This window comes from Aquarana catesbeiana, linkage group LG10 (assembly GCF_042186555.1).
Source record: "Aquarana catesbeiana isolate 2022-GZ linkage group LG10, ASM4218655v1, whole genome shotgun sequence".
Lineage (NCBI taxonomy): Eukaryota > Metazoa > Chordata > Amphibia > Anura > Ranidae > Aquarana > Aquarana catesbeiana.
Window position 1 is genome coordinate 113,893,253 of NC_133333.1, and position 26,488 is coordinate 113,919,740.

At 42.5% G+C, this 26,488-nt stretch overlaps 1 protein-coding gene across 3 annotated transcripts in view; it reads left to right on the top strand.

The window, feature by feature from the left end:
• Nucleotides 1–26,488, top strand: part of SCN4B (sodium voltage-gated channel beta subunit 4) — a 161,137-nt gene that overhangs the window by 127,389 nt on the left and 7,260 nt on the right. For all 3 annotated transcript variants that reach the window (XM_073602479.1, XM_073602481.1, XM_073602480.1), the window contains 2 exons: nt 8,114–8,357; nt 16,032–16,161. In XM_073602479.1, coding sequence (XP_073458580.1) covers nt 8,114–8,357; nt 16,032–16,161 — 374 coding nt within the window. The remainder of the gene's footprint in view (nt 1–8,113; nt 8,358–16,031; nt 16,162–26,488) is intronic.

The following is a 26,488-nucleotide window of genomic DNA, read 5'->3' on the forward strand; positions in this document are numbered from 1 at the left end:
TAAATGAAAATAGTTTTGAGGCATGTCTGTGATTAGTATTTTTTCTACACAATCAAGCAATTGAATGAACATTTTTCAAGAGTGGTGATTCCATACTTTCTCCAGGGGTTGTACAAGTTTCTGTTTATAAATTGCCATTACTAAACATTTTTAAAGGTACCTTCATATTTTTTTTTATAAAGGTGAAGTTTTTATTTAACATGTGCATAAAAACCGCATAGTCCCCACACTTCCCCACCTCATCTGTTCTACTTCTGAACTAGGAGAAATTGAGGATTAATCATACAGAGATTAAACATACATCAGTGCAAACTGGCTTTATGATATAGTGCTTGTGAGTCCTGGAGAACCGTAAAGCCTACTTCTAAAATATTGTGGGATAAAGCATTGCCTTCTATAAATAGAAGAGATTTATATACCTTCACTTCCAGCACAAAAAAAAACAAATACAAGGAGTTCAGTCTCTGCTTATGGGTAAGTGGGTGGAGAACTTCAAATCATTCCTTTTTGCCCCTTTTGGGCATCGGTACATCCAGAACCGCTAGTGTTTGGCACAGATATAGTCATAATTTGAAAGCCAGGAAAATCTGCAGAGGCTACTGTATGTTTTTTGCCTGGTCTTTTTGTGTTATTACAGGCTTTTTTTGTCATAAATTTTCATATACAAAGTATTAACAAGAGAGCACATAATATTTCAAGAGGTCTTTCATCACAGCCCAGTGCTTTGATAAAAAGAAAATTCACCTCACTCATGATTTCACTCGTACTATTGTTCACATTATTGATCCACCAAAGTGAGTATTAAAGAAATCAGACCTCTATCCTCTTGTGAGTGTACAGTATGTATAACATCATTAGTTGATAACTAAAGCGATAATTTAGGTCACAAGGGTAAGTGTTCTCTGTATCAGATTGCATAGATGTTACATCATGTGGAAAAGGATGCAATATATATAATGTAGTAACCACATAAGAGAGAGCATATTCTATAACTGCTGATAGATAATGCAAGTCTTTATTGCACACTGGGGTTGATTTACTAAAACTGGAGAGTGCAAGATGTCATGCAGCTGTGCATTGTAGCCAATCAGCTTCTAACGTCAACTTGTTCAATTAAGCTTTGACAAAAAAAAAAACCTGGAGCCCAGGTTCACACTGAGCTGCGGGAATGAAGCTGTGCGAATTCAGCTGAACTCGCACGATTTCACTCCTGCACGTCAGTCCAGATTTCGGCTGCGATTTCACAGACATCTGTGTGGGTTTCTGCACATGTCAAATCGTACCAATGTGAACCAGGGCTAAAGCTGATTGGTTTGTATGCAGCGCTGCACCAGAGTTTGCACTCTCCAGTTTTAGTAAATCAACCCCACTGAGAGTTTATACGAAAGGTGACTCGTAGCATGTGAAATATATTTTAGAAAAAATTTAACATAACGTAATTGATTTTTTAACTTAACTACATTTATTTTGGCTTAAATCTGATTCAGGCTTTTTTTTTATGTCGTTTTGGCGCCTGATTTTTTTTTTTCTTATTCAGCAGTAATAGACATAAATTGGTGGAAATAGCAGCGACAACAGATCTTAAAGCTATAAAAAAGTTTACTCTTTAAAATAAAGCTAAAGTCCTCAACTTCATCTAAAGCAGACTGCACTGGCTGAAGTGGCCAGTGACATACCAGTTCAATAATATATTTTGTGATCTTTTTTTCACATTACCACAGTGCATTGAGTTTAAAATAATGTCAACACAGAGAACAGAATAACACTTCACAACCACAGTCCCAATTATTCCCAAAATAATCAAAATACAGTGCCTTGAAAAAAGTATTCATACCCCTTGAAATTTTCCACATTTTGTCATCTTACAACCAAAAATGTAAATGTATTTTTATGGGATTTTATATGATAGACCAACACAAGGTGGCACATAATTGTGAAGTGGAAGAAAAGTGATAAATGGTTTTCAAAATTTTTTACAAATAAATATTTGAAAAGTGTGGCGTGCATTTGTATTCAGCCCCCCTGAGTCAATAGTTTGTAGAACCACCTTGCGCTGCAATTACAGCTGCAAGTCTTTTTGGGAATGTCTCTACTAGCTTTGCACATCTAGAGAGTGACATTTTGGCCATTCTTCTTTGTAAAATAGCTCAAGTTCTGTGAGATTGGATGGAAAGCGTCTATGAACAGCAATTTTCAAGTTTTGCCACAGATTCTCAATTGGATTTAGGTCTGGACTTTGACTGGGCCATTCTAACACATAAATATGCTTTGATCCAAACCATTCCATTGTAGCTCTGGCTGTATGTTTAAGGTCGTTGCCCTGCTGGAAGGTGAACCTCTGCCCCAGTCTCAAGTCTTTTGCAGACTCTAACAGGTTTTCTTCTAAGATTGCCCTGTATTTTGCTACATCCATCTTCCCATCAATTTTGACTAGCTTCCCTGTCCCTGCTGAAGAAAAGCATCCCCACAACATGATGCTGCCACCACCATGTTTCACAGTGGGGATAGTGTGTTCAGGGTGATGTGCAGTGTTAGTTTTCCGCCACACATAGCACGTTTTGCTTTTAGGCCAAAAAGTTCAATTTTGGTCTCATCTGACCAGAGCACCTTCTTCCACATGTTTGCTGTGTCCCCCATGTGGCTTCTCGCAAACTGCAAACAGGACTTCTTATGGATTTCTTTAACAATGGCTTTCTTCTTACCACTCTTCCATAAAGGCCAGATTTGTGGAGCGCCGCACGACTAATAGTTGTCCTGTGGACAAATTCTCCCACCTGAGCTGTGGATCTCTTCAGCTCCTCCAGAGTTACCATGGGCCTCTTGGCTGCTTCTCTGATTAATGCTCTCCTTGCTCGGCCTGTCAGTTTAGGTGGACAGCCATGTCTTGGTAGTGTTGCAGTTGTGCCATACTCTTTCCATTTTCCGATGATGGATTGAACAGTGCTCTGTGAGATATTCAAAGCTTGGGATATTTTTCTATAACCTAACCCTGCTTTAAACTTCTCCGCAACTTTATCCCTGACCTGTCTGGTGTGTTCCTTGGCCTTCATGATGCAGAGGGCTTCACAGAACAGCTGTATTTATACTGAGGTCAAATTACACACAGTGGACTCCAATTTAGCAATTAGGTGACTTCTGAAGGCAATTGGTTCCACTAGATTTTAGTTAGGCTCCATGTACACTAGTGGTGTATAAGGATAAGGAACTGCGGCGCTAGTCTGTTGGGTGGATACAGATGAAGTATGTATGGGGTCCTCTAAAATAATTAGGTCCTAATTGCCCATAAAAAGTAGCATGAATAGGAAAAAGAGGGCTCCAACCTGTAGCAACTGGTAATGCAAAAGTGTATGCAGTAGGGGGAGTGGGGGAAGGAAAAGTGAATATGTAAAACTTAAAACACTAAAAACACTAAAAAAAAACAATAAAAAAACAAACTCACTTTGGATGTGAAGGAGAGAGCAAGCTAGTCATTCATGAGATCCGGTGGGTCTCATACCGATGCAGTGGAGAGCGGCTGGTGGAAGCCAAGTATGAAAGCCTGTGTAAAGATGACATGTAGAGGAGGTCAGCATCAGCAGTTGAAGTGGCAGAAGGTTGGGATGAATGACTGCGGCTGCGGGGGGTGGTTAAGTTATACCCTCCCCATCTCACTGTGTTTTTATACATACACCACAGACGCGCTACATACATTCCTCTCCTTGCACCATCCTCCCCAGAAGTTTATTATAGAATAGTTTAAAAAAATTTCAATAAATTTTTCCAGTGTTTTTTATTGCCCATTCGCATATAATATATGCATTTTTAACCTTTTTGTCCCTTTCTATAATAAAGCATCCCTTGCCCCTCATAATGTTTTTCTACCCACCTTTTATGCCATAAATTGGTTAAAAAAAAACCCTTTCCTCCTTCCCCTCCCTATTATTCACAAGGAAGATCCCATCATTTGATAGCATATGCTTTTTGCTAGCTCACAGACCGGCTGATACAGCCCAGTAACCGCCACTTAATTGTGGATGGGCGTCTTCTTTAAGCTTAGCTCCACCCCAATTCCCCCTATATAAGCATGTCAATCTACAGCCGCCCTCTCTTGCTATCGGTGGGAGGGCTCTTATGGATGGGGACACCTGATGTATGGGAGACTGTGATGGGGACACCTGATGTATGGGAGACTGTGATGGGGGACACCTGATGTATGGGGACACTGATGGGGACCCCTGATGTATGGGGACACTGATTGGGGAACCTGATGTAGGGGACACTGTGATGGGGGAACCTGATGTAAGGGGACACTGTGATGGGGTAACCTGATGAATGGGGACACTGTGAGGGGGGAACCTGATGTAAGGGGGCACTGTCATGGGAACACCTGATGTATAAGGGGACACTGTCATGGGAATGTCATGTCAATGTACAGTATATGGGCACTGTAATGGGGGAACTTGATGTATATGGGCACTGTGATAGGGGAACCTGATGTAAGAGGGCATGGTGATGGGGACACCTGATGAAGGCTGGTAGGGGCCCTAGTGAATTACTTTGCCCAGAGGCCCATGATGCTATTAGAATGGCACTGCTGGTTGGCCCTTAAGGCCAGGTTCACACTGGTGCGCTGTGGTGTGGGTGAAGCACACTTGTATCGCATTTTATACACAGTTTTAGGTACACTTCCTTTGTCTTCTATTAGATTATGCATTTTCATGAAAGGGCATCAGAGTCCTGTATGCTGCATCTCTGATGCACTTTCATAAAACGGTCCGATAGAAGTCAATGGGAGCGCACAGGAAAAACATTTGTAAAATGTTCATACAATTGCACTAAAACTGAAATGCATTCTGTGAACCCGGCCTTAGTGCTGACCTTTTCTCTCCCTATATGCTGCTGTAGAGAGGAGTACATGAGGCTGATAAGAAAAAAAACAGGTACTTACACTAGATGCACTTAAAAATATATTTAATATTTTATGTGAACATATAATTGCAATGCTAAAAATAAAATAGATCCCTGCGCTTGGCTCCAAGGATGATAACAGGACCGCTGTAACTTATATGTCCTGAAAACTAGACTCTGTACACATGCTATATAAAAAAAAAGAAATTTACTAATTCATAACTCAGTGCACATACACAAATAATAAATACAACCTAATTCAAAAAATTAATATGCATAATAAATAACCCAAGTGAAATAGTACTTTTTAAGAAAAAAATCATATAAACATATAGTCCGTGATAAATCAGATGTGAGCAAAGTGCTCTGTGCTCATAAACCTCCATTAAAAAAAGTGCTCCATTGGGCCTCTTATCAAACCAAGATGATCTCAAATTACAGAGATCAAAAACGCTTATTATATCCAAGTGCAAGGTGGGCACTCTCACTGTCAGAACCCCGGATGGCTAAATCATCTCATCAATCAAGTGTGTTGGTATAATCTTCATATGGAACAAAGCATGTCACAGCCCCCGTTCCAAATGCTACTCAACCGCAATCATATATGTGAAGCACAAACAGGGAGAAGCCTCATAGTGCAGTACGATCAAACATTATTTATTAAAAAAGTATTGCATTTATATGTAGGTGAATGGAATCAAACAATACAACAATAAAAACGTCCGGCCGCAGTAACCAGCCGACACGCCGCTATGTGATGACGTCACACTCTAATGGGGGTACACACGGTCGGACTTTTCGTCTACAAAAGTCCAACGGACGCCGACGGACTAAAGCTGGCTGGTAATCCGATCGTGTGTGGGCTTCTCCGGACTTTCAGCAGACTTTTTCAGCCTCAAATCCGACGGACTTTAGATTTGAAACATGCTTCAAATCTTTACGTCGTAACTACGACGGACCCCGAAATCCGCTCGTCTGTGTGCTAGTCCGACGGACAAAAACCCACGCTAGGGCAGCTATTGGCTACTGGCTATGAACTTCCTTATTTTAGTCCGGTGTACGTCATCACGTACGAATCCGTCGGACTTTTGTGTGGTCGTGTGTAGGCAAGTCAGTTCGTTAGAAAGTCTGCTGCAAGTCCGCCGAAAGTCCGCCGGAAGTCTGTCGGACAGGCTGTCGGACTTTTGTAGACGAAAAGTCCGACCGTGTGTACGCCCCATAACTCAGTTATTTAAAGGGACAGCACACTTTTTTTTTTTTTTTAGCATATAATTGCAATAACTTTTTTTGTTACATAATATCTGCCTGTCGTTCTGCTTTTAATAAGTTGCAGGCCTATTCACATCAAATTGCATTTACTGCAATTTAAAACCTCATTATATAGTGTTGAGTATTTTTCAAGAGTTAAAGTTCACAATATATAGGTTTGGTAAAAAAAAAGTTATTCATTCCTGTGGGATAAGGTTTGGTAAAAAAAACTCACCATTCTATCCTGTGGGATAGTAACACGCAAATACAAAATACACTGAAATGTAACAGTGACGGTTTTATAAAAAAACAAAGGATCTTTTGGCGTTTTTACCCCATACCCCATACTCATTCACATAGGGTGGGGGGGCCGGGATCTGGGGGCCCCCTCATTAAAGGGGGCTCCCGGATTCCGATAAGCCCCTCGCCCGCAGACCCTGACAACCAACGGCCAGGGTTGCCGGGAAGAGGCCCTTGTCCTCATTAACATGGGGACAAGGTGCTTTGGGGTGGGGGGACCACAGGGCGCCCCCCTCCCCCAAAGCACCCACCCCCCCCCATGTTGAGGGCATGCGGCCTGGTACGGTGCAGGGGGGGGGGGCGCTCGCTTGTCTCCACCCTCTTTCCTGACCAGCCTGGCTGCGTGCTCGGATAAGGGTCTGGTATGGATTTTGGGGGGGACCCCCACGCCGTTTTTTCGACGTAGGGGGTTCCCTATAGAATCCATACCAGACCGAAGGGCCTGGTATTCACCCAGAGGGGAATTCCATCTCGCGCCAGCCGCAGTAGGAAAATGTGTTTTTCTTATTGCAGCCAGTACCCTGCCGCCGAAAACCAGTGCGATGGGGTTGCACTGGAAACATTCTCACGGCTGCGTACTGTAGTTTGTACAAAAGTCTGATGGTTTTGTGTACACACGATCGGACTTTGCTCCATCGGACTTTTGTTGCCGGAAAGTTTGTGCGTTCGCACAGCCAACAAAAGTCCGATGGAAACAGAAAAAGTTTGTCCGATGGAGCGTACACACGGTTCGGATGTTGCTCCAAAACAGCTCATTTGCATGTTTGTTGTCAAAAAGTCAGATCGTGTGTACGGGCCTTAAGCCTATAAACTCTATGATCACTGTGGATTCAAGCATTGCAGAGAGCCCAGTATTCAGGCAGGATTATGTTTGAGATATAATTAGGTTACAGTAAATGTATATAAAGTTCAAGTATCTCTATCAGTTTGATATCAAAGCTGCTAGTAGGCTGTGTTGTAATTATTATCAAATGCCACACTATGAATTGACATTCAGGCTTATGAAGCAAAAGGATCCTATAAAAATGTTGATGTTGGACTCTGTTAAATGGACCCTGTCACTAACTTAAAAAACTGCAGGTAAAAGCACAGAAACATCAAGTATTTTAAATGCCTACTTGCAGTGTTTTCGATTTCCATAAACGATTTTGTATTCACTTGGAAAGCACCTTTGAACTTGCTAAAAAATATGACTACTCCTGGAAATGCCAATTCCCTAGCATAACCCCCTTCCATTTGTATATCATAGCCCTTTCCTCTTCTTGTAGTGTCTAATTATGCTGGTTATACCTTCACCTCCCTACATAACTTTCATGTAGCTGCTGGGGGAGGAGCAAAGGTGAATTCTATAGAGTGTCACTTGAGTGACAGCTAACTCTGCTGGGGCTGCTTACATCCAAGATGGCGGCACCTAGCAGCAGTCCTAAACTTCTTGGATGTCTACACAAGGGAGGCTTGTACAGGTAAATAGCAAGCATAAAATATGGTAAATGTGCACATAATCTTATGGGAAGATTTTTGTTGAAAAAAATGTCTGGTGACAGGGTCTCTTTATGTATAGTTACAACCTAGGTCATGCCACATTTAGGCCTACTTATTAGATATGTATGATATTCTGCTCATTGAATTGTTTTACATTTAGGCTTTTAACAATCTTTTCTCTCTGTTTTATTCACAGCTTCAAAAAGGAACTCTGAAGAACAAGAAGTCAGCCCCTAAAATCATTGAAATAGCAGACAAAAGTTTTCGCCAATCTCGAGTTACTCTGGTACCCAGCAATGAAACCAAAGATTACAATTTAACACTGCGATTGAGCGATGTGGATTTTGATGATGCAGGAAGATACACTTGTATTGTGAAAAATAAAAAGGAAAAAGATACACAAAGCAATGCTACAATTTTTCTCACAGTGGTGGACAAGTGTGAGTGTCACTGTATAGTGCTTTATGGTGGGGTAATTTTTTTTCATTCAACCAGCCGGTTAAACAAAAGAAAAAAAAGATCTGATCCCCCATTCACACATTCGATGTGGATGAGGGAATTACTTCCGCTGTGTTAATGTATTCTTATAGCGGGGAGACTTATGAATACACTGATCAGTCGTTTGGGAAAAATCCGGCTAGTTGTACAGAAGACAATCAATAGATTAACTCCTGTACAACCATCCTACCCATACATGGATCAAAATTTGACTGGTCCCTGCTGAACTGGCAGAATTTTGATATTTGTATGACTGGCCTTAGCTCTGTTAGAGGGCAGATTTTGTAATGGAGTGACTGTTAGACCCCTTTCACACTGAGCCGCCCCGGGCATCAGCGGTAAAGTGGTGCTATTTTTAGCGCTGCTTTACCGACGTTTTAGCGGCGCTATCCGGCCGCTAGCGAGGCGGTTTTAACCCCCGCTAGCGGGCAAAAAGGGGTTAAATCCGCCCGCAAAACGCCGATGCAGCGGCGCTTTGCCGGCGGTATAGCAGCGCTGCCCCATTGTTTTCAATGGGCAGGGGCGCTTTAGGAGCGGTGAGTTCACCGCTCCTAATGCGCTCCAAAGAAGCTGCTGGCAGGACTTTTTCTAATACCCTGCCAGCGCACCGCTCCAATGTGAAAGCCCTCGGGCTTTCACATTGGAGAGACAGGAGCCGCTGTTTCAGGGTGCTTTGCAGGCGATATTTTTAGCGCTATAGTGCCTGCAAAGCGCCTCAGTGTGAAAGGGGTCTTAGGCCTCATTCCCACGAGGCGGATCTGCTCAGCTCTGTCCGCCAGCTCTCTCCCTTGATCTCCGCTGAGCCGGCGGATGACAGGTCCGTCTCTGCTCACTGAGCAGGGAGGAGCCTGTCAGAGCACCTCCGATTCCTATGGAGGGATCGGGCGAAAACGGACAGCATGTCCGTTTTCATCAGATCTCATCCGATCTGCCAGGGCGGATGCAAACGTAGGACCATAAGTCTGATTTTAGCGGATCGGATGTCAGCGGACATGGTAGCCGCTGACATCTGGCGCTCCATAGACCTGCATGGAGAGTCCGTTCAGGTCCGCCTAAAAAACTGACAGGCGGACCTGAACGGTCCCTTCGTGTGAAAGGGGTCTTAGGCTGCACCAGCAAACCACGGTTTGTATGAAATATTGAATCAGGTTAGGGGGTAATAAAAATTAAATTTGTCCAACATTATATTTGAAATAAGCGCAAAGTAGCTGGTAAAGTGTAAAATGCTTTTGTAAATTGTCTCGAAGGCTTAATTCACATCTTTGTATTTTTAGTGCTTTTTGCATTTTGCAGATTCGCAGTACAGTCCATTTAACATCGGTTTCCTATCGAACACCTTCTGTAGTGCAAATCTGCAAAATGCAAAAAGCACTAAAAATTCATAGGTGTGAATCAGGCCTTAGGGGGCATTTCAAGTACTTGGTAGTGCAGGCATAGTTAGCTTTCTGCAGGCTGAGTGGATAAGTTTGTTGCTGTCATACAATCTTTGGCTACCATGTCAGATGGCAGAGAGCTAGGATCAAGTTCCAGGCTCTGAAACTATCTGGTGCTCATGAGAACATCTCCTGGTGGGATTGGAAATGAGTAGCACAGCATTTCCCAGATTGTGGTCTTTGGAATTTTTTGGCAGGCAAGAGTTGACCATTCAGACCATGCCAAAGTGGAGTAGGAGACGGAGTCTGACACAAGTGCAGCCTATCAGTGTCCATCAGTGCAGCTTATCAGTACCCACCACTGCCACCTCATCGGTGCCCACCAGAGCAGCCTATCAATGCCCACCAGTGCAGCCTATCAGTGTCCATCAGTGCCCACCAGTGCAGCTTGTCAGTGCCCACCAGTGCTGTCCATCAGTGCAGCCTATCAGTGTCCATCAGTGAAGCCTATCTGTTTCAATCAGTGTCACTTCATTAGTGCCCACCAGTGCAGTCTATTAGTGTCCATCAGTACCACTTCATCAGTGCCCACTAGGGATGTCCCGATACCACTTTTTTAAGACCGAGTACAAGTACCGATACTTTTTTTCAAGTACTCGCCGATACCGATACTTTTATTTTTAATGTCACATGGCAGTGTTTTTTTTCTTTTTTCACAATTTTTATTTTTGTTTTTTTACAATGCTTTCGACGCTGTCTGTGGTTTTTTTATTTAAATTTGTATTATTTTTTACAATAATTTTTTTTTTTATTATTGATTGCAATACTTTGTGTGTTTTTTTTTAAATCAGCCCTGTTGAAGGGCTTTGGTGAGATATCAGGGGTCTTAACAGACCCCTGATATCTCCCCCTTGAGACAGAGAAAGAGACCGAGGATAGAGATTCCCCAGTCCCTTTCTCTGCAGCCTCAGCTGCACTGAAAATAAATGGAGAGAAGACAGCGGCTCCTCTCCATTCATAAACTGAGACATCGTAATCACAGGAGGTTACAATGTTTCAGTTATGTGAATGGACAGAGTCAGCTGACTCTGTCCATACACAAAGGAAGGAGGAGGACATGGAGAGAGAAAGCACAACGGAGGGGGACAGCAGAACAGAGAGGGACAGCAGAACGAGGGGGACAGCAGAACGGAGGGGGACAGCGCTCCTGGCCCTGTCACCTCCCCTTCTCCCTGTAGACTACTACAGCTGGCTGCCTCAAAACCATTTACCACTGACAGGGATACTTACAATGATCAGCATTTATTCATTTATGTAAAAGCTTTATCCCATAAGGAAAAATTTTTATTCTGTAACTGCTTCTAAAGTGTTAGCTGGATTTCAGCTTAAATTTGTTAGCCAAGTCCATCTAAATCTTCTAGTCTAACACTACCCTCCCCCCAGACTGACAATTCTGCTGTCCAAAGGTGTCTGCTTTACTATTTCTCCACCCTTAGATGGGAAGTGTGTTACTGGCTGGATCGCCAGGTTAAATAAAGAAGAAAAAAGCCTAAGACTAGAAAACGAATGCAGCCACCACATCTAAGGATCGGTAATCTGCAATGCATTACAATTTTGTTTTGGGGTTTATACCGCTTTAAGGCAGAGGTGAAACCAGAAGTAATCCATCAGAAAAGTTGTTATTAGATAAGTACAAAGAGCAGGAGGCCACACAGATACCAGGGATAAACTTAGTACAGGCAACTTTCCTGAGGCAGTCATTTTACTGGGACAGAATAGATTCTAGTGCTTGATTGAAGGCAGGTGTGGGTTTGCAGCATGGCCAAGCCACAGCACTAAATATTTGCCAGCAAATTGAACAAGTACATTCCAGCAGATACCCCAGGAAAAAGACTGAGATAGTGAGTCAGACCATAAAAGGTAAGCAGGCGACTGTGAATTCTTCAACTGGATTCTTGCACTACACCACTGCATAGTGCACTAGATGAGGACGAGCCCAGTGGTCACCACTGCTTTTCTAATACTTTGAAAGAAAGACCCATTATTTCAGTTGGTGTCCTCTCATGCTGAAGGTGCTGGAAAATAAAATCATTTGAATTGTAAATCTATCCAGGGGATGCATCCCTCAATGCAGATATATGAACATGGTTGCAGGATCAGTGTGATAAAATGCATCAGTTATTTTTCCTCCCAGGACCTACTTAGTTTTAGTGCAGCTGCTCCTAGAAGGGGATAAGAAGATCATACTGCAGAAGGGAATTTAGTGTAAGTGGTTACTTTAGGGGTTGTTGGGTTTCTTGCCTGGGTCAGCGATTAAGGTGTTTACTTTCAGTTAGGTTAGAGAGGGTTTGTAAAATGTTAAGAGTTAATTTTATGGGATGGTGAAGTGTTAAAAATGAACTATAGTTTGAAATAAGCTAGAGCTCTTTGCAAAGGAGACTTTACATGTTTCTTCTATCAAAAACCTTCCCTAGTTCTCCTAGCCTCTTACTTTCTGGTGTACAGTGCTGCAGTGAATGTACAGTGCATTGTACACACCCGGCTCATTCCTGTCCTTTTTAAGATTTTAGATGACAGGTAGGATATGTGCAAACTAGTTAGAATTTGCAAGGATTCGGAGAGCCACCAACAGGATCATAATAGGCTCTTGCCAAGGTGGAGGCATGGGGAGGATCTGGTTTTCACTGGAGTCCTTGGTGATGCAGTTGAAACCTTGGGTGGGGCTTGTTGGTGGCCATAACCAGCATTACAGACATTCAAGTTTCGGGTTTTAGGCAAAAGATATCTAGCCAGGTGAACATGGTGCAAAAGGTTGAGACAGGAGTGTTACTAGAGTGCGCAGGCTGATGACAGTGATAACCAGAGACAAACCTTAAAACCAGAACAAGAAGAGATGTAGCCAGAGAACACAGCAAGGGATGAGATGCAGAAAAGAGTCTCATCGACAGGAAAGCAATACACCTTAAGACAGGCAACTTTAAAAGCGGCACTGGCTTCTCTTCAAAACAGACCTGGACTGGTTAGGGTACGGTGCATCTGGAAAGTATTCGCAGCGCTTCACTTTTTCCACATTTTATTATGTTACAGCCTTATTCCAAAATTGATTAAATTCATTATTTTACTCAAAATTCTACAAACAATACCCCATAAATAAATAAATAAATAAACTATAAAAAAAAATCACATGAACGGTACATACGTATTCACAGCCTTTGCGCAATACTTTGCTGAAGCCCCTTTGGCACAATTACAGCCTCAAGTCTTTTTGAGTAGAATGCTATGAGCTTGGCACACCTATTTTTGAGCAGTTTCTCCTATTCTTCTTTGCAGGACCTCTCAAGCTCCATCAGATTGTATGGGGAGCGTCGGTGCACAGCTATTTTCAGATCTTTCCAAAGATGTTCAATCGGGTTCAAGTCAGGGTTCTGGCTGGACCACTCAAGGACATTCACAGAGTTGTCCTGTAGCCACTCCTTTGTTATTTTGGCTGTGTGCTTAGGGTCATTGTCTTGTTGAAAGATGAACCTTCACCCCAGTCTGAGGTCCAGAGCCCTCTGGAGCAGGTTTTCATCAAGGATGTCTCTGTACATTGCTGCAGTCATCTTTCCCTCGATCCTGACTAGTCTCCCAGTTCCTGCCACTGAAAAATATCCCCACAGCATGATGCTACCACCACAATGCTTCGTTGTAGGGATGGTATTGGCCAGGTGATGAGCGGTGCCTTGTTTCCTCCAGACATGACGCCTGCCTTTCAGGCCAAAGAGTTCAATCTTTGTTTCATTAGACCAGAGATATTTGTTTCTCATGGTGTGTGAGTCCTTCAGGTGCCTTTTGGCAAAGTCCTGGTGGGCTGTCATGTGCCTTTTACTTAGGAGTGGCTTCCATCTGGCCACTGTACCATACAGGCCTGATTGGTGGAGTGCTGCAGAAATGGTTGTTCTTCTGGAAGGTACTCCTCTCTCCACAGAGATACACTGGAGCTCTGTCAGATTGACCATTGGGTTCTTGGTCACCTCCCTAACTAAGGCCCTTCTCCCCCAATCGCTCAGTTTGGCCGGGCAGCCCACTCTAGGAAGAGTCCTGGTGGTTCCAAACGTTTTCCATTTATGGATGATGGAGGCCACTGTGCTCATTGGGACCTTCAATGGTGCAGAAATTATTGTGTACCCTTCCCCAGATCTGTGCCTTTGATACTATCCTGTCTCGGAGGTCTACAGATAATTCATTGAACTCCATGGCTTGGTTTGTGCTCTTACATGCACTGTTAACTGTGGGACCTTATATAGACAGTTGTGTGCCCTTCCAAACCATGTCCAATCAACTGGATTTACCACAGGTAGGATGACAAGGATGACCAGTGGAAACAGGATGCACCTGAGCTCAGTTTTGGGTGTCATGGCAAAGGCTGTGAATACTTACGTACATGTGATTTTTTTTTAGTTTTTTATTTTTAATAAATTTGCAAAGTTTTCAAACAAACTTTTTCATGTTGTCATTATAGTGTATTGTTTGTAGAATTTTGAGGAAAATAATTAAACTTAATCCATTTTGTAATAAGGCTGTAACACAACAAAATGTGAAAAAAGTAAAGCGCTGTGAAAATTTTCCGGATGCACTGTATGTACCCATTGATATACAGGTTTGCTCTGCCACACCCCTGCAGGTGGACAGGATGCTTGCGAGAGTTAATACTGGAGGTGAGTCTGTCTTGTGGGTGGATCCAGTTGAAGGAGCTGAAGATCTGTGGAACCAGGAAATTCAGTTTTGAAAACCACATCAGAGGGGGAGATGTCAACAGGCTGTGCCAGAGAGGTTCAGTCCACAGCCAAGCTGTGGCATCATTACTGGCAAATTCCATGGAGGTAAAGTAAAGAAGCCTACACTGTATAATTACTAAAATCAAAACACTTTAATAAATGCACTGTTTGAACATGCATTTACAGCTGATAGTGTGAAGAGAAGAAAGATATTCCCAACTTGGAAAAAAAGCGCTCCCAAATTGTAATAAAAATGGTATTCTGCAGTTTAAGGCCACATTATTGTGAAAGCCATGAAGTTTAAAAATATGAGCTATAAAGAGCTAGGGAAATATATCAGCAGAGGGTAATTTACAGAGGGCAATGAAATGGGTTGGTTTGCTAAAATGGTCAACTACCAATCCAGATCACAGGAAAAAACTTTAGAGAATGGTGTTGTATTGAAATCCTTGTCTTATGTGGTCATAGAAAACTGGGAACGAGAAGCAGGGGTATTATGTACACATTCAAAAACTAGTTATTTCTCCTGAATAGAATCATCATTTTATTATAAATAAATATTTATTTAATAAATTAGGGAAGAACAAAAGCCAGTAACATTAACCAAGGTAGCAGGGTATCTAAAATTTACACCCGCCGATCAGTCCCTATGCAGAATACCCTAGTGAACTTGGGCTAAACTTTATTATCAATGCCCACAAGATGGACACTTGTTCATAGATGTTATTAAAGCCTGTTTTGTTAATGTTTTGTGATAAGTTAATATACAGTGTAATACTGTCCACCTGTAAAGTGGTGTAACAAAGGATCTCCTGCCTGCTTTGTGCCCCTGAAAAAGATGGGCCTGGAAATAGTGAGGACGTTTTGGATCGATCATGGCAAGATGACAATCTTTTAGTTGTGCCTTCTAGTGCTGAGTGCAGGAACTCACCTCATCTTATGGCACCATCTGCTACAGTGGAGACAATGCGAAAGATAAGAGTAAAAATATCTTTATTGTTTTCCAAGCAACTATAATCATGGGAATTCCTAAAAAAGTCTGCTTTATTACAGACTTTTTTTTTAAAATAAGATTTCAGAATAAATATGCAGACTGGATATGCTCATTCCAACTCTTAAGTTTATTCACAGATGTTTAATTATACTTTATTATAAAATGCCAATCAGTAAAATTGCTTAATATTTGCAGTTGAAAATAACTGGATGCAATATGCACCTCTGATTAAATGCATTTGGAGCTACTAAAGGGACAATGGGATTTATATGCTTTTCCTTAGGTTTATCTTTTTATTTTTCTTTCTAAAGACAGGAAAAATGAAAATGTGAGTGCATATCCATTTACAATAACTCTTTTTTCTTGATAGCTATATTCTTGAATGCAAATAAAATACTTGCTTGGATTGTGTTTTATAATACAAGCGTTGTTATATATGTCTGTTTCTTCTATCGGTATTTTTTCTAACACCGGTACTATTTTTCTCCACAGTTGAAGTTGTGGATAACACTTTGACTCTGATTATTGTGGCTGTTGTTGGGGGTGTGATTGGATTGCTCATATTAATCCTTATCATCAAGAAGACAGTTAGTTTCATCATTAACCGGAATCGTGACAAAAAGTGAGTGTGCGCTCTGGGGAGATTGTTGGGAGGCTCATTTTGAACTGTAGCAATAAAGAGTTTTCTTCTGATTCCAGCTAAGCTTTTACAAGAGTGACATCGTAAAAACATCTTACCACCTACAAACTTTAAATTCTTATGGTATCCATACATGTCCCTGTATCCAGTCAATATGAGCTTGGCTTGCATAGTTTTGGCAATGGATAGGCCCTCATGGTCCCCTTTGTGGGAAAATTAAACATTTTTCCAGCTGTCACAAGCACTCACTATAGCACACAGAGATTTCCAATGAAAGTGTATTCAATCACTCCATTTCTTGTAGAGAAAATGTAGCACACTATATGGCAAAAAGTAAACACCTAATCATCACTCCAAAATGATTTTGTTGGACAGGCTATTCCAAAACATGTCTATTAATATAGAGTTACCCCCACTTTAGAACTATAACAACTTCCACTTATCTGAGAAGACTTTTCATAAGACGTTATAAAATGTATATGGGAGTTGTGCCCATTCAGCCAAAAGAGCATTTTTTGAGGCAAGGTAATGATGCTGCGGGAAGACTTGGCATGCAACCAGCATTCAAATTCATCTCAAAGGTGTTCAGTAGGGACAAGGTTAGGGTTCTGTGTAGGCCACTCAAGTCCCACCAGATTCATCAAATCTTTATGAACCTGACATGGGTACAATCATGCTGAAACAGAAAGGGTCTTGACCCAACTGTTGCCAAAAGGTTTGAAGTACACAATTGTCTAAAATTTCTATGTGTGCTGTAGCAGTAATGGTTCTCCTAAATGGAAACACCAGAAATCAATAATATGAAAGGATGTCCACACCCTTGTGGCTATATAATATAGGTATGTTGGTCAGGTGTCCACAAATTTTGTCCCTAAAGTCTGTTTCACCACGTGTGTGCTTCTGACACCTATCTGCCAATTAGGAGAGAAAATCATAGAGGTTCCCTTTGTTGTGGCAGTGCACTCAAGGATGGAGAGGTGACTCTCTATCATTCTCAGTAAGACATGTACCCAGTAATGTATTTGCATGTCTATTTTACCATCTAAAAAAATTGAACTATCATAAGCCACACCGAGGAACTATTTTTTGCTTTTGAAAGCATTATTGCAATAGTATTCAACACCACTACTTGTATATTTTGCAAGAAAACAATCTTTTTAGTGAGCATGTTCAATTCTGTTCATGTAAAGTAGAGATGGGCTGAACGACCCCCTGTTCGGTTCACGGCAGAACAATTGAACATCGCAAAAGTTCGGAACCAAATAACGAACCCCATTGAAGTCTTTGGGACCCGAACTGGAAAAATCAAAAGTACCCATTTTGAAGACGTATATGCAAGTAACTGGGCATACAATGGTTATGGGAGTCCGGGTACTGCCCTGGGGGATATGTATAAATGAAAAAAAGTTTGTAAAAATCAAATTTTTAAATGAGCAGTGATTTACTGATGCTTAAAGTGAAACCATCAAAATGAGAAATAACAATAAAAATTCCTTTAAATATAGTGCCTGAGGGGTCCCCTTAATCTGCCTGTAATGTGGCACATCTGTACCGTGTATAGAGCCTGCTGCAGCAATAATGACATTTATAAAACAAAAAAAATTAAATTTTCAATTCAAGCTTTTGTTATTTTATAAATAACGTCTTGGAGAGCCAGTCTGTATGATGAGGCCACAATTTAGTGCACTCGGAACAAGATTAGAGATTTTTTGGATAAATTCTGGTGTATCTTTCGCAGACTTTGGATAGAAGTAACAGGTGCGGATAAATTGATCTTTGGGTGTCAGTAGTGCCGTCACACCATAACCCTTTACAGGTACTCTTGATGAAAGCAAGAATTGGCCTTGCTGTCAAAAATTGCAATGATATGCACCTGTCAAATAGGTGTAGAAAAATTGGTCTTTGGGTGCTGGTGGTACCTTCACATTGTAACCCCACAGGGATGACAAATGCAATTTATTTGGGGGCGCATCAGCATTATGGTTCCCCTTAAAGGGCTTGTTGTATCTGTAATGCTATATATCCAGAGCACCCCCCCTTACATCAGATGTCAAGAGCCACCCACCATCAGAAATCAAGAGTCCCAACCCTCCCTTACATCACAGTGCACCTGCTGGGGCTAGGCTCAGCCCTTCCTTCTCTGAGCTGGCCGCTCAGCTGTCGGCTAATTGCCAGCTCCTATTTTTCCACAGTGACTCACCTGTTGATGATATCCTGCTCGTCAGTCCTGTTTACTTAAGCCGTCCAGCCCAGATGATCTCTGCCTTCGCCTTGGTCATCATCACGGAGACTTTCTCCTGCACTCCTGTTAAAGACTTTCTTGGCTGACATTCCTTCTGGCTCCAGATCCTGTTTGCTGTTCCACTACGCTGATTCCTGGCTTCCTGACTTTCTGGCTTGTCTGACTATCCATTCCGGTTACCAAACTTTGGCTATGTTTTGACTACGTTTGTTCTGTTTACCTTTATTATTAAACAAGTGTGATTTAACTGTACTTCTGTTTCGGTCTGATTCATGGTTTATGACAGTAGGCGAAGGCCATGAATTCAGAAGATGCAGTCAATCCACTTGTTGGTAATATTTTTTCCAGATTGGATGAGCAGGATCATCGCATGGACCAGTTTGCCATGGCGTTACAAACGCTCCTGAGTCAGTAACGCATCGGTATATACTGGGTTAAACATGCAGTAATGCACCAATATATACTGCGTTAAACGTGCAGTAATGCACCGATATATAGTACGTTAAATGCACAGTAACGTACTGAAATATGCTGCGGTAAACATGCAGTAACACACCTAAATATACTGTGTTAAACATGCACTAACGCACTGATATATACTGCGTTAAATGGGCAGTAACGCTCTGATATATGCTGCATAAAACGTGCAGTAACACACGGAAATTTACTGTGTTAAATGTGCAGTAACACACTGAAATATACTGTGTTAAACGTGTAGTAACGCACTGATATATACTGCGTTAAACACGCACTAACGCACTGATATATACTGCGTTAAATGTGCAGGAATGCACTGATATGTACTGCGTTAAACGTGCAGTAACGCACTAATATGTACTGCGTTAAACATGCAGTAATGCACTGAAATATACTGTGTTAAACGTGCAGTAATGCACTGATATATACTGCATTAAACGTATAGTAACGCACTGAAATATACTGCGTTAAACGTGTAGTAACGCACTGAAATGTACTGCGTTAAACGTGCAGTAACTCACTCAAATATACTGCATTAAATGTGCAGTAACGCACCGATATATACTGCGTTAAACGTGCAGTAATGCACTGATATATACTGCGTAAAATGTGCAGTAACGCACTGATATATACTGTGTTAAATGTGCAGTAACACACTGATATATACTGCATTAAACGTGCAGTAACGCACTGATATGAACTGCATTAAATGTGCAGTAATGCACTGATATATACTGCGTTAAACGTGCAGTAACTAACTCAAATATGCTGTGGTACACATGCAGTAACACACTGATATATACAGCATAAAACGTGGTAATGCACTCAGATATACTGCGTTACACGTTCACTGATATATACTAGGTAAAATGTGCAGTAACGCACTGATATATACTGCATTAAGGGTACAGTAACGCACTGATATATACTGCATTAAACGTACAGTAACGCACTGACATATACTGTGTTAAACGTGGTAATGCACTCAAATATACTGCGTTACACGTGCACTGATATATACTGCGTTAAATGTGCAGTAACGCACTGATATATACTGCGTTAAACATGCAGTAACTAACTCAAATATACTGCGTTACACATGCAGTAATGTACTGATATATACTGTGTTAAACCTACAGTAACGCACTGATATATACTGCGTTAAACGTGGTAATGCACTCAAATATACAACACTACACGTGCACTGATATATACTGCGTAAAATATGCAGTAACGCACTGATATATACTACGTTAAACGTACAGTAATGCACTAATATATACACAATTAAATGTGCAGTAACGCACTGATATATACTGCATTAAACGTACAGTAATGCACTGATATATACTGCATTAAACGTGGTAATGCACTAAAATATACTGCGTTACACGTGCACTGATATATACTGCATTAAACATGCAGTAGCGCACTGATATATACTGCATTAAATGTGCAGTAATGCACTAATATATACTGCATAAAATGTGCAGTAACGCACTGATATATACTGCATTAAACGTACAGTAACGCACTGATATATACTGCTTTTATCGTGCAGTAACTCAATGATATATACTGTGTTAAACATGCAGTAACGCACTGATATATACTGCGTTAAGTGTACAGTTTTACATTGTAACATTAAGATAATCTTATTACAGGAAAGTATATCTCTAATCGCATATGGCATCATATAATTGTTAAGAAATAAATTAAGACAGATCAATGCAGTAAATTAATAGTTATTTATCTAAACAAGAATCTACATTTTATATACAGTGCCTTGCAAAAGTATTCACCCCCCTTGGCTTTTTACCTATTTTGTTACATTACAGCCTTTAGTTACATTTTTTTTTTAATCTGAATTATATGTGATGGATCAGAACACAATAGTCTAATATGCAGTTCAGTTTTGGGCACCAGTTCTCAAAAAGGATATCGGGGAACTGGAGAAAGTGCAGAGACGGGCAACCAAACTGATAAGAGGCATAGAGGAACTCAGCTATGAGGAAAGATTAGAGGAACTGAATTTATTCACTCTTGAGAAGAGGAGAATAAGGGGGGGATATGATCAGCATGTTCAAATATATATAAGGGGTCCATATAGTGAACTTGCTGTTGAGTTATTCACTTTACGTCAACACAGAGGACACAGGGGCACTCTTTACGTCTAGAGGATACGGAAAGGTTTCTTCACAGTAAGAGCTGTGAAAATGTGGAATATACTCCCTCCAGAGGTGGTGCTGGCTAGCTCAGTTGATTGCTTTAAGAAAGGCCTAGATACTTTCCTAAATGTACATAATATAACTGGGTACTAACATTTATAGGTAAAGTTGATCTAGGGAAAATCCGATTGCCTCTTGGGGGATCAGGAAGGAATTTTTTCCCCTGCTGTAGCGAATTGGAGCATGCTCTGCTGGGGTTTTTTGCCTTCCTCTGGATCAACTGTGGGTATAGAATTGGGTATATGTGATTGTACGATATTTTTTATTTTATTTATTTATTTTTTTATTAGTTGAACTGGATGGACTTGTGTCTTTATTCAATCTGACTAACTATGTAACTATGGTGAAGTAAAATTAGAAAAATATATACATAAAACTATTTTTTCAGAAATAAAAAACTGATAATTGGCATGTGCGTATGTATTCACCCCCTTTGTTATGAAGCCAATAAAAAGCTCTGGTGCAACCAATTACCTTCAGAAGTCACATAATTAGTGAAATGATGTCCACCTGTGTGCAATCTAAGTGTCACATGATCTGTCAGTACATATACACACCTTTTTGAAAGGCCCCAGAGGCTGTAACACCTAAGCAAGAGGCACCACTAACCAAACACTGCCATGAAGACCAAGGAACTCTCCAAACAAGTAAGGGACAATGTTGTTGAGAAGTACATGGCACAACAGCAAACCTGCCAAGAGACGGCCGCACACAAAAACTCACGGACCGGGCAAGGAGGGCATTAATCAGAGAGGCAGTACAGAGACCTAAGGTAACCCCGGAGGAGCTGCAGAGTTCCACAGGAGAGACTGGAGTATCTGTACATAGGATGACAATAAGCCGCATGCTCCATAGAGTTGGGCTTTATGGCAGAGTGGCCAGAAGAAAGCCATTACTTTCAGCAAAAAACAAAATGGCACATTTTGAGTTTGCGAAAAGGCATGTGGGAGACTCCCAAAATGTATGGAGGAAGGTGCTCTGGTCTGATGAGACTAAATATGAACTTTTTGGCCATCAAAGAAAATGCTTTGTCTGGCGCAAACTCAACACATCACATCACCCAAAGAACACCAACCTCACAGAGAAACATGATGTGGGGATGTTTTTCAGCAGTTGGGACTGGGAAACTGGTCGGAGTTGAGGGAAAGATGGATGGTGCTAAATACAGGGATATTCTTGAGCAAAACCTGTACCACTCTGTGTGTGATTTGAGGCTAGGATGGAGGTTCACCTCCCAGCAGGACAATGACCCCAAAGCCCAGACCTCAATCCAATAGAAAACCTGTGGTCAGACTTAAAGATTGCTGTTCACAAGCGCAAACAATCCAACTTGAAGGAGCTGGAGCAGTTTTTCAAGGAGGAATGGGCAAAAATCCCAGTGGTAAAATGTGGCAAGCTCATAGAGACTTATCCAAAGCGACTTGGAGCTGTGATAGCTGCAAAAGGTGGCTCTACAAAGTATTGACTTTAGGGGGGTAAATAGTTATGCAGTTATGACTTTTTCTGTTATTTTGTCCTATTTGTTTGCTTCACAATAAAAAAAAAAACATCTTCAAAGTTGTGGGCATGTTCTGTAAATTAAATGATGCGAATCCTCAAACAATCCATGTTAATTCCAGGTTGTGAGGCAACAAAACACACAAAAAAATAAATGCCAAGGGGGTGAATACTTTTGCAAGGCACTGTGTATATATATATATATATTTATGGTTGGAGCCCTATGTCCGATATGTACATGGATAACACTTATAGTAAAGATAAGACTTACCATTGGAAATAGACCTGAAAGTGTGGACTTACCATATGAAATGGACCTGAAAGTGTGCCTTGGTCTAATGGCCGGTATGCCAAAATAAGGGGGCATACCCTGGTTTAAGAAATGATTATTCTGTTAAGAGAAATGAATGAAATGAATATTTTGAGAAATGCTGTGAAATGGGGATGGGAGGGTGGGTATCGCGCACAGGAAACCGACAAGCACCACAGGTGAGCGGGCTGCTTAAGTACCCCCCGGGCTCCTCCCATAAATTCGGGCCACCATACTGGCCTTCCTACTTATGGTTGGAGCCCTATGTCCGATATGTACATGGATAACACTTATAGTAAAGATAAGACTTACCATTGGAAATAGACCTGAAAGTGTGGACTTACCATATGAAATGGACCTGAAAGTGTGCCTTGGTCTAATGGCCGGTATGCCAAAATAAGGGGGCAAAAACATTCAGGTAGGGTTATAATTTTATTGGTTTTCAGTTATTTATTGAGCCAATTTGGAGAATGCCTGTGCCATCTCTGTTTGTGGATTGGGGATATACCGGGCGAAGCAGGCTGATTTCCACCTGCCTAGTCTTTTGATGATGTGGTCTGGCACCCCGTGGCGGGACGCCGCGGAGGCTGCTCCGATGCGGAAAGAGTGTCCGGAATACTGACTAGGGTTAAGGTGAAGATTGCGGAGAAGTATTCTTATGTGTTTCACAAACTGAGAGGCGTTTAAGGGTTTGACTGGGAATGGTAGAAGGGGACTGCTGTCTGGTTGCTTAGGCAGGAGTGACAGGAGTCGGTTGAGTACAGCGACTGGACACCAGCTGTTGTTGGTTTTGTAGAGGTGAATGTTCACTCCCGAGCCCGTTTGCTGGGTTTTAGAGACCTCGAGGTGCAGGATGAAGTGGTCTTGGTATCGAAGCAAGTGTCGTCTGCATAGTGCTTGGTCTGTGGGTTTGTTAGAGATGAATTCGCCAGGCCGCAAGAACCCATAGTAAGCTAAATATATGGCTGCTTGTAAGACTGTGCTGGGGAGCAGACCGAATGGCGAAGTAGCCAGAATAGTTGACATGTCCCTAAAGATGGGCCCCGTAATGGGCAAGCGCTTAGTGCTGATGACTGGTTGTTGTTTCTGAATTCCTCTTAGAATGGCTCGTATAGCGTGAGATGAGAACAGTGAAGATTTCGTGGGGTCTTCAAGCGCCATGAAATGTTGAATGCCGGCTAGGTATAGCCGGATGGTGTTGTAGGATAAGGCCAGCTGCGGCAGGACGTGAGGAATTTATTAAAGGCCTTCCAAGCTGTCTGGTAGGCTTTGAGTGTGTTGTGGGAGAGGGAATGATTTATGAGTTGCGTAGCTCCGTGTAGATGTTGAACTAGTCCAGGGTCAGTTGTGACCAGACAGGGATAGGGGCCGACATTGGATCGGCATCGGGAACCTGTTTGAAAAAGGAGGGATAATTGAAACGTGACAGTGCGTCAGCTGCTGAGTTGTATCTGCCGGGAATAAATGCACAGTGTATATTGAACTGATGCTGTAAAGACAGTTGTACCAACCTGCGCAGGAAGGACATGACTGCTAGGGACTTGGACCTGCCTCTGTTGATGATGTCTGCCGTGGCCTGGTTGTCGGTGGTGAAGACTACGGTTTGTCCTGTCCAGTGGTGGCCCCAGAGTTGTGCGGCTGCCACTATGGGATAAAGCTCAAAGAGGGCAGATGTTTGGGAAAAGCCGGGTATCAACAGTATCTGTTGAGGCCAGGGTCCTGAAAACCAATGATGGCCAAAAATTGCCGCGAAACCTGTGGAGGCTGCAGCGTCCGTCACCACCTGGGGTGAATGGACCGAAACCATAGGTAAAAATAGAGATATGCCATTCCAGGCGGACAAGAATTCCTCCCACATAGATAGGCCCGCAATAGCTGCGGAGTCTAATTTCAAAATCTGATCAGGGTCTTGAGTTTCTGACAGAAATCTAAGCAGGCGTGATACAAATGTGCGGCCTTGTGGGATAATTCGCATAGCGAAGTTGAGCATACCCAGGAGAGACTGCAACTGTTTTTTGGTACAGCCCTTGGTGTGTGTAAACTCGTGAAGGACTGCCCTAATGCGTGTTAGTTTGTCGGGGGGGAGACTGGCTTGCATTGCGCAGGTATCCAAGCTGACCCCGAGAAAGGTGATGATGTTTGCTGGGCCATCGACTTTGTGCTCGGCGATAGGAACATTGAGGTTTCCAAAAATTACTCTAAGTTTGTCGAGATCTCCTGGGGGCTTGCTGGGCGGTTCTATCAGTAGGAAGTCATCCAGATAATGGATGACTTCATGGCATTGACCCTTGTGTAATAGTATCCAAACGAGGGACTGAGCGAACGTGTCGAAGAGCCACGGGCTACTCTTCGAGCCGAAGGTGAGTTTCGTAGCAAAATAATATGCTTCCTTCCATTTGATGCCATGCCAGCACCAAAGGGATGGGTGGATGGGCAGGAGCTTGAAAGCATCCGAGATGTCGGCTTTGGAGAGCCAGGCACCTGTGCCTGCTTTGATGATCGCTTGTATTGCCATGTCAACGGAGGAATATTTTAGGGAAAACTCTTCGGAGGGGATCAGGGAATTGAGACTGGGTATGTGGGAAGAATGAGGCGCAGACAGGTCGTACACCAAACGCAATTTATTTGAGAACTTGCCCTTGACAAGCCCAATAGGGCTGACTCTCCATGTGCTGAAAGGGGGGCAAGTGAAAGGGCCTATCACGTAGTCCCGATCTACCTCTGCCTGTAAGAGCTGATCTATGGCTTGTTCGTCAATGGCTGCCGAACGAAGATTGGCACATTCGTGAGTACTGTGGGGTAGTGAAATGAGGCCGGTATGAAAGCCTGCTGTGAAGCCTTGGATAAGGTAGGTGGCCAGGGAAGGGGTGGGATGTGAAGTGAGATACAGTCCTAACCATAAGAGGTTGATCCGGCTTAGTCATGCCCTCTTGTGTTGCTTGACTTCACACAAATTCCTAGGGTGTGCTCTTTGGCATAAGGTGCAGATGTGAAGTAGACGGCACTGGCTGAAGTTGCAGGACCCATAGTTGAAGTTGTTACAGATGGCTGCCCCTCCCACGGTTCGGACTGGGCGTCCGAGTTTGTCCACCTGAGGCGTTGGTTCAGGGATCGACTGGCCCTGTACTGTACCTGAGGTAGAGGGGAACTCGAAGGGCCGTCTGATCGCCGTATTGGCGCACCAGGTGGCAGTGTGGGTGGAAGACTGACAAATCGCACACAGAGGTGAGCGTAAGCCGGCAAAGTGGCGGCAGAAGAGCTCTGTGTCCATGAGACTCCAATCTGTCGTAGTCTGGAATTGTATGAATCTGGCGGCGGCCTTGGCTGAAAAGGAACGATGATAATCGTAAAAGGCAAAACCTCCATACTTGTGGCCCAAGTCTACCACAGTATGGAGATACAAGTCCAGCTCTTCCCGCCTGCTAGGGGTGGCTGAGCACAGGACATCTCTGAGCATGCCAAAGGCCAGGGTAAATTCTGGGACTGATAGCTTGCGGTTCAACCTGGGGTCTTTGGCTTTAAGGACCACCGATATGTCGCCCCAGGAGTAGGCCT